Source organism: Vombatus ursinus, unplaced genomic scaffold (assembly GCF_900497805.2).
Source record: "Vombatus ursinus unplaced genomic scaffold, bare-nosed wombat genome assembly UNPS02014890.1, whole genome shotgun sequence".
NCBI lineage: Eukaryota > Metazoa > Chordata > Mammalia > Diprotodontia > Vombatidae > Vombatus > Vombatus ursinus.
The window spans coordinates 222,851-232,448 of NW_020954668.1; the positions used below are offsets into that span (position 1 = coordinate 222,851).

The following is a 9,598-nucleotide window of genomic DNA, read 5'->3' on the forward strand; positions in this document are numbered from 1 at the left end:
ATTGTCTTTACTCATTATCTATCTAAGTACGGTATAGGTTTGAGAAGAGGATAAGGCAAAGGTGTTCTGCAATAAGTGCAGGCCCTTAGCACCCTCAAAGCTGATCATCAGACTAAGGGTCCCCTATTATATTCTTTCAGTTGTTTCCAAACTCTAACTCAACATTCTTGAACAAAGAGAATCATTTAACCTCATTACATACAATTGATGACTCTTACATGAAGCTATTCATATCTATATTCTCAACACTGTGGATTTAAGGAAATTGAATAGTATGGAAACTTATCATAAAGGCAGGCATTAGTCATAGGGCTGAATCTAATAAAATAAAGTTCAGTAGGGATAAATGTAAAGTCTTAAAGAGTTCAAAAAAGTCAATTTCACAAATACAAGAGCGGGGAGGCTTGGCTAAACAACAGTGTTAACCTGAAGAAATGAAGACTAGGGGTAAGGGGACATTGAGAAATCTTCATGGAATCTTGCCCACTGCTCTCCAAGAAAGACTGTGATTCCTGTCTTGAGTGGAACAAGAAGAGGAGATCTGAGTCTGGTTGCCCTATTATGTGAGATAGATGGTATTGGACTACAGCTATGTCTATCTGCACTCTCAGACCTCATAAATATTGCTAGTCTAAGGACTTAATTCATTCAGATCAAAAAGTTGCTAACTTCCCTAGCTGATATTCCTTGGGGAAGACCAACATCTTGGTCCCTTCCCATCAAATACTAGTTACACAAAAGACTATCACAAATAATAAATAGTGACCAAACTAATTTATCTAGGCAGATAGCAAACAGAAATCAGAGAAGTCAGTCAATGAATAACTATTAATTACCTGCTATGTGTCAAAAAATGTGCTAGAATATACCAGAAAGTACACAAGGATGAATGAGCCTTTTAAATGGAAGGGAATGAAATGAAATCTTGCTCAGCCAAGAAAGAGGCCCAAATCTTACTGAAGAGGTTTACCTATAATTCCCAGAAAAACCGTAAAACTTTTAGATTCCTTGTAGACTTGCTTACCTCTCTTTGACAAAAAGAACCTGACTTCAGTTTTGTTTACTGGTCCCAAGAAACCCTTAAAGTTTTAGAAACTGCCTTATTTCCCTTTAAAAGCCCTTTGAAAGCAAACTTCCCCTTCCAGCTCCCTTCATTATCTATTCTCATTGTCTGTTCAAATCACTCAGACATTCCAAATGGAAATTCTCACCTGCACCCTTTTCCAAATGATCTACCTTCTCCATCAACTGGCTTTCCCATTGTTTTGCCTTCCTGCCCATTCCCATCCTTAATCCTAGCTAGGTGCCAGTGTTCCCTTAGACCCAGCTTGCTGGCCACCCCCATTCAGATCTCCCTAGACCCCTCACCCCAAAATGCTTGGCCACTCCTTGGACCCCTCTTCCCGTCACTCCAAGCTGCTTGGCCACTCCTTGGACCCCTCCTCCCGTCACTCCAAACTGCTTGGCCACTCCTAAGATCCCTCCCCCCTAATCAGTCTGTACTTAAGGCTCACCTTTCCCCCATTCTGATGCTGAGCTGTTCTCCAGCTTAGAAACTGAGACCCTTCATGCCCGCCCATCCTAACAGGCAACACATGGCCTATCCACCCCAGCCCCCACTCAGATGCTGGGAATTTCTCATGCCTCTAGAGGATGAGACCCCATGCCTGTTACCTGGCCTGACCACCTTAGCCCCAGACCCCACTCAGACGCTGAGCTTTCCTCACGCCCAAGAGGTTGAGACTGCCTCATGCCACACCTGACCACCTTAACCCCATTTAGATCACTGATGTTTGGGTTCCTTTGGAGTCTGGCCTATATGCTTATCTTTAATAAATTTTTTCTCTGGCTGGAAGATCTGAATTGAATTCATTCTGGCAGATCCGCACCGCAATCTGGGCTTTTTCCCACAATCTTGGGGTGCCTCTGTGCATCTAAGAGCACCCCAACACCCCCCTTCATTACCAAAGGGCAAATTCCCTCTAATCTCTAGGGAGGCAAGATAGACAGAAGTAAGGGAAAGGTTGAGGAGTTATCTTCCCCTACATGTCTGAAAAAGTCTTTCTCTTTCATCTCCCTGGAGATGATCACAAAGAGAGTATCGAACCACAAGTATATTTCTTTTAAAGGAATAAAAAATGTCTCTCCTTTCTAAAGCTCTAGAAGCAAGTATGTCCACACTCAAACTCCTTCCCCACCCCTTTCACACTCACACACACACACACACACACACATTTTCTCTCTTTACTCACTGGGAGAATCTGGGGGGTGAGAAATCCTTCTTGGGTTTTCAAACATGAGATTTCATGGACTTGAAACAAATTTGGCATATACTTTTAGGGGCAATCATTTTTCAGCATTTCTTTGGACCCAGAAACCCTTTTGTCTCTGATGCCTGATTCTTTGTAAGAAGGCTGTGAAACAGCCTGAGTTCTTCAGACCGTGGCTACTGGGGAAGCAGTCAGATAATGCATTCAGGCAGAAAGTGTGTAATTTATGGGCTCATTTAGGAAGTAAACAGAATAAAAATTTTAGATATTGTAGTTCTAGGTTGGGAGGTGAGGGAAACTGAGGGCTCAAGTGAAGAAACACTGCACTGTGATTATTCTTATTTTGAGCATTGGAACCAAGGAACCATGGTGACTACCTCTTCAGGTGAGTCTGATTTCTAACCTCCAGCCTTATGCAGAGCAAAGGATGTATGGGGATAGGGAAGTCATCTTCAGATACCTGAAGTGACTCTACAGGGCCAAGAAGGGAGTTTTAGGGACCATAGAAGACTCATGGATGAGAAGGATCTTGGAGGAAGGGAAGCCAAATAAGCATAGCCAGTCAATAGAATTTTTGCAGAAGTGGATTTGGGGGGGGATTTTTGTTTGTATTTTTACAGAGGTTCAGAGACCACTGCGGCTGTCTCTTCAAGTGAGTTCTCTTCTCACAGCTACACACCTAAATGTTCAGCTTGATTTTAGGGTTTTCTAGGTGAAAGATCTTTTATATGGTCTCATAGGAAAGGATCAAGATAGGAAGGAAAGAATTAGGCAAGAATGCCTCATTAATCCTTTTAATGCATTTAATAAAATCATCTGCAACAGTTCCTATTCAATTTCCATTGAATATTCATTGGCAACTTTTGTATTTTCCAAATCCTTCCAAGCTTTTAGCCCCATTGATCTCAAAATCAGTGGAGTCTTGGGGGCCAGACTGATTAGTCCCTGGGCCCCAAGTTCATTGTTGGATTTTCCTCACAGACCTAAAGAAGGCTATAGACATAATAGATTCTTTGCCACATTTTCTTTCTTTAATAAAAGGAGCCCCATAGTCAGAGAAGATTAAAGAAGCTAAAACTTGAGAAGAGATTCTAACAAAACTAGCTCTCACTGAAAATTATTACTGAATATTATTACTCCCCATTTGGAGAGAAAGCACGACCATTGGGGGTCTTTCTCCAATGAGAATGGGAAAAGGTCCAAGGGGAGAATCCAATACGTCGTTGGAAATCTTGGCCATGGTAATCTGAGAGCACTAATTGAAAGGTTTGTGTCTGGCAAGGGGTGATGACTAAGCCCATGTGCTGATACTTTTGGGTACTGGAGCTAGTCACAGTCTCTTCAGGTATGAATGTTCTTTATCTTCTTTAAGGCCTCTAAGTCAGGCCAGACACTATTATTTGGCTTGTGACTCAGTTTTCAAACAAATCTTGTCTTACAGAGGTAGAAGGATCCATTGGGTCACTTTGAGGATTTGAGTGAGAAGTAGTTAGTCAGAGAAGGGAAATAAAAATCTATAAGCAACTTAGTCCTAGAGAGTCAGGTCTGAGAGACTTCCTGGGCTAGAGATAGAGCTTCCTTATTGTGATGTCATCTGGGTTTGTTTGTCATCCATGGGACTGTTTGAAGGTTATTTTGATATCTGTCTTGGAAATGAAATCATGGATCAACACTTCTCACTCTGAGAATCCAACAAAGCCTAATCTGTACTTACAGATAACCAACCTATCTTCCAATTTGCCCGACTAAATAGAGCCTAAGATACCATCTCAGAGAGGGTCTGAGCCAAAGACAGAGAGCCAAGTTTTTGTACACCCACTAGAGGGGCTCAAATTAATGTGATTATTTTGACTACTGGGGCCAAGGGACCATGGTGACCGTCTCCTCAGGTAAGTCATTTCAGCATCTTTCTTGGCTTATTATTACATTTTAACTGAAATTTTGGGAAGAAATCAGGAGTCAGGGTCTCTGAAAAATACAGGGTCCAAGGTTACTTCCAGTGAGAGGTCATCTGTCTGGGCAAGAAACCACTCTCCCTCTCCCACTAAGCAACTCATTGAAAAGTCTCCCAATTGCTTTAGTCACCCTTCCCCCTTCTTCTGGGATTGCTTCTACCTGATAGACTGTCCATAGGGCTTTAACTTAGAAAAAATCCCATGATCCCTGAGGCATAACTCAATTATTGTCTGGGAATTAGGCTGACTTGTTCTGTGACAACTGGTTTGAATAGGCCAGGGGACTATGGTGACTATCTCCTCAGGTGAGCCATTCTAGCTTCTCACCCTAGCCTGTTCAGCATTTTCACTGTTTTCGTAGACTGTTTGAGGCAGTTTAATGCTCAAGAAAAAGAATAGAGAGATGCCTTACCTTTAAAATCTAATAGAGGAGTGTTTCCAAGTGTCTTAGAAAAGTTCCTGGTTTCTTTAGCCTCAGAGGAGATTGAATGTGATTGTCCTGAGTACAACTTAATTTCTTAAACAGTGATTTTGATACTCAGAGTGTGTCTTTATCACTCTAATGGATGATAGGTGTTTCAGTTAGTATCTCCCATTTGTCTGGGAAAGTTTCTTGGCTGGGTTGTTTTACTTTAGAAGTTAGATTGGGATTTTTATCTGGAGACATGACCAGCAGGGCTGGCCTCAGTCAGAATGTCCAGATGAGTGGCTTGCCTGCTATCTGTAAAACAACCTAGGAAGAACTAGGAGAAATTGTCAAGAAGTCAAGAGATAATTCTATCAGATTTCATTTATCTCCTAAGTTTCTATAAATAGACACAGATTCTCAGAAACTTGCTGTGAACAGGGTTCAATTCTGAAGCCTCAAAGTGTATAAACAGCCAGAAGCAATAATGAACTTGTGAATAATGACCGATATATAGAATGAATATTAGAAATCATATTACTTTTGAAAATATCTTTTTCCTGGGGAGGCAGAGAAAGGGGTCAAAGTTGTCTTCTAGATTTTTGTGAGAAAGGAGTTGCAATTTCTCCAGTGCGACTATGGTATGCAGTACTAGGGCCAAGGGACCATCTCCAGATAAAGAATAATCCCTTCATGATTTTTTTCTGTTTATAAATGTAGGGTTCTCTGGAATGTTTAAAGGCATATCCTATAGGACATACTTTCTAAAAAAGGACAGACTGGGATAGCAGAGCAGTTGGCAGGGAAAAGGGGTAGGGACAGGGACAGCCAGAGTATGATTTTGGAATGCAATATTTTCTGCCAAAATTTGTCTCCTAAGTATATCAGGAGCTTGAGGTTTTGTAGAGAGGATTTGGCCCAAGGCAAATATAGGATTTATGTGCAGATACTAGTAAATCATAGTAAATGTTATATATTGTTCCCATATGGTATCCCCAATAGTCACCAGGCATGTTATATGGTGTGTAAAATTATAATACTATTGTGTATATATATATATATATATATAATATGTATGTGTATATATGTGTGTGTATGTATATTCATATAGATTATATATAGTATTACATAAAATATACATATATGATGTATATATGTACATATATACAAACCTAGAACAAACAAAAACATACAACAAACATATATAGCAAAAATGTGTGCATACATATACATATATACACACATACATACACATGTATATTTTAAAATGTCAAAATGACTAGTGGAAGAGAAATTGAGAGAGAAGATTGTAAAAGTTTGGTTTAGTAACAGACAATCAGAGAGTGATTTTCCTGCTGGATCAAGCTGAAGGTGACCAGTGAAAGACAATTATCTCAATTAGAAATGACAAGTTAGACCAAGAGAAAGTCTATTAACTCCCTTTCCCACTTCAGGCAATTGAGAAATTTTCTTCATAGGAGTTGCCAGCTTCTCTTATTTGTGTCTTTATAAAGTGGTTGAAACAACTGATCTCCTGTTACTTTTAACTTTAATTAAAATGGAGGGCTTAAATATGAAATATTGCCTATAGAAATATGAAATGTTCCCTACAGTGTAGGCCAAGAGAATGTAACTATGAAGTTGAGAGATTTTTCAATGAATATCTTAAAATCAAGTTTGAGAGTGACTAAAACTATTACCATTTAAATATTAAATTTTAGGTCATTCTTTGAGAGTCACAAATAATTTCAAACAATAATTCATTTAACTATGTTTACCAAATTTCATCTTTAAATATTATCTTTGTTTCATTAAGATTGTATTCAAAAAACTTTTTTAAGTATCTATTTGAGATGAAGGGATATTTTTAAATATTGAAAGATTTAAAATCTGTATCTGAAAAAAGACAAATAGCACATTTAAAAATTATAACATATGAGAAATAGCAAATAGTTAGCCTGTGGTTCTCCTCACCTTAAGACAGGATAGTTTTTATGATAAATAACCAAGTTACATAAAATAACCAAACATAAATTAAATTAAATAATTCCAGGTAGAACCAAGATGGCACCCACTCAGTGTCCGGTCTCATGTACCATATGGTGCTCAGTGATCTGGAAAACAGGTGGCAGGAAACTGACTTCTATTCTAGGAAAAAGAAAAAAAAAGATTAATTCATTTCCACAGTTCAGTTGAGAGGAAGTAGTTTTCAGCCAGTTTTGCATAGTCCAAAATATCTGAAAATGTTCCACTGAGACAAACAACACCTGGGTAATTTGCATTTTTTTTTGTTTTGTTTAATGGCAAGGAAGGTAATAGACATTCAGAGAGTAATGTTGAATTCTTTTGATTTCTTTTTTTTTATTTTTCCAGTCATCATTTTTCACTCTGAGATTGTTTTAGTTTTAAAAGATTCATTTAAGAAATTCAATAATTCAAGTTTATATCATGATTTACTAATGCATCTATCATATTTTTCATTTGTTTGATTTCTGTTTTAAAATAATCCATTTTGAACAATTTCAACTTCAAATATTATCTTTAGATTTACTCAATTTAAAAACTTTCCATTAGAGATTGAATAACATCCATTTTGGAATTCTAAGAGATTTAATATTGGTAATTGAAAGACACAATTGGCATATTTTAATTTCTTTAATTCAATATTAAATGGAATCTGCATAGAATTTGAGGATTTTTTAAAATTTAAAAATGTTAGAGGAAAAAAACTAAAAAAACAAAGCTGAAAATGACAAATCAAATTCTGATATCCAAAAAGTATGGATTGTAGCAAAGATATTCGATTTTAAGAAAATAATAAAACTCAGAGTTTTCTTGATAATAACTGAACAGGCTTCTTTACCTGGAGAGCCAAACTCCTCCAAAGGTGGTAAGTTTATTCTTTTGACACTGTTATTTGGAGGCCAGACTGTTCTCCACTGAGGCCTCAGTGCAAGTATACCATATTCTTGGTCATGCCAGCACTCAGCTGGGAGATTCAAAGTGAAGGTTTAGACATCAAATACCAACAAAAGGATTGGTTATAAAATGGGATCAGATGGACTCTTTGAATGCCAGGAGGCTCAGCTGCACATTCCAGTAACTGATCACCTAATAGGTAAGAAAGCAGCTTTGGCTGCTGTCCACTTTATTCTTTACCTAGTTTCCTACTTGGTATCAGTTACTTTTTTATTTTTATTTTATGCACAATGTAGAATTTTAGTTCATTTCAATAAACATTTATTGAGTACCTGCTTATGAAATAAATACATAGCAGGTAGTTTATAATGAGGGTATCTACTAATGTTCCCTTATTAAGTAGTTGAAAGAGCATATGAATTTCTTCTGAATTATGTATTAATTAGCAGTTGTTATGAGTTAAACACAATATTTTCAATAGTTTTATAGTTGTAAGTTAAATTATGTATTAATATTTTTATGATCAATCTTTCTAATGTGCAACATTAGTAGTTTTTTTATTAAAGTGGCATTACTTTTAAATAGCACTTTATCAAATTTAGATAATGCATATTTTCTGTATTCTATGAAATTATTTCATTGACAGAGAATTTATTTGAAACCAAATTATTCATTTTGAATTACAAAATGTGGAATTTTAGATAATGTTCTCACCACAGATTTGGTTGATGGTCTTTGCCTAAGGATAGAACTTCTCCAGTTATTTCTTTGTTCATATAAATAGTGTTCATTATTAAGCATCCATAGCTCAGAAAATAGTTAACATTAATGTTATTGTGAATTATAAATCATTGTAGGATTTTCAATTTTGATAACATTTCAATTTAAATAAGAATTTTTATGCCTATTCTGGAAAGTTGCCTAGAGAGATTGTCACCATGTAGCAAGGACATCTGGGCTAGGCCACAGGAGTTTGGATGTGGACAGGTGGATATGAGATAAGGATATGCAGATTAATGCTAGGCTACAGGATTTAAGGCAAAAAGAGCTAGAATAGGGAATGAAATTGACAAAGAGTAGAATGAGGAACCTGAGGTTGGGGTGATTGTGTTGAATTGGTATATGAGGACCCTGCTGGGTTTGGCTGATGCAAGCCCCAGAAGATCATTTATACTTACCTCCTCTCCTTCTTCCCCAAACACCCCAAATGACCCAAGTAGTATGAGGGTTAATCTATAATGATCCCCTGATGTGCTGAGCTAAATGTAGCTGGACTGGGCTGAGATGAAGTGAGGTGAGACTTGTCCACCCTACTGACTTGAGGGGAGAGAAATGAAGCTGAGGGTTAAATAGGTCTAAGACTAGTGTACCCTTATTGTCTTACTAAGTTGAACAAATGCACTTCTCATGTGCAACTAGAGATAGACTGGAACTGGAGTTGAACCCTAACTGAGGCTAAAACAGAGATGAGGTGCAGATGAAACCGGGGCTGGGGCTGAGCTGGAATTCAGGATGAATTAGAGCTTGGATTGAACTAGGGATACAGCTGGGGCTGGGGCTGAACTAGAGCTAGGGTTGAAATAGAAATACAGCAGGGGCTGAGCCTGGAGGTAAGGCTGAGCTGGAACTGGGGCTGAATTGGAGCTGAGGTTGAACTAGGGGTACAGTGAGAGCTGAAGCTGGAACTGGGGCTAGAGCTGAGGCTGTAGCCAAGCCTGGGGCTAGGGCTGGGGCTGAGCTAGAGCTGGGCTTGGGGCTGGGGCTGAGCTAGAGCTGGGACTGAGCTAGAACTAGGGTTTGGACTGAAGCTAAGCTAGAGATGGGTTTGGGGCTGGGGCTGAGCTGGAGCTGGGGTAGGGATTGGGGCTGAGCTGAGGCTGGGACTAAGCTAGAGCTGGGGTTGGGGCTGGGGCTGAGTTTGAACTGAGGTTGGGGCTGAAGCTAAGCTAGAGCTGGGTTTGGGCCTGGGGCTGAGCTGGAACTAGGGCTGGGGCTGAGCTAGAGCTGGGGCTGGGGTTGAGGCTGAGCTGGGGCTGGGGCTGGGGCTG

At 38.8% G+C, this 9,598-nt stretch overlaps 1 gene segment (V, D, J or C); it reads left to right on the forward strand.

Moving 5' to 3' along the window:
* The first annotated feature begins 4,054 nt into the window (after positions 1-4,054).
* Positions 4,055-9,598, forward strand: part of LOC114028559 — a 125,832-nt gene continuing 120,288 nt past the window's right edge. The window contains 1 exon segment of the C gene segment in view: positions 4,055-4,159. Within this exon segment, the coding sequence occupies positions 4,141-4,159 (19 nt within the window).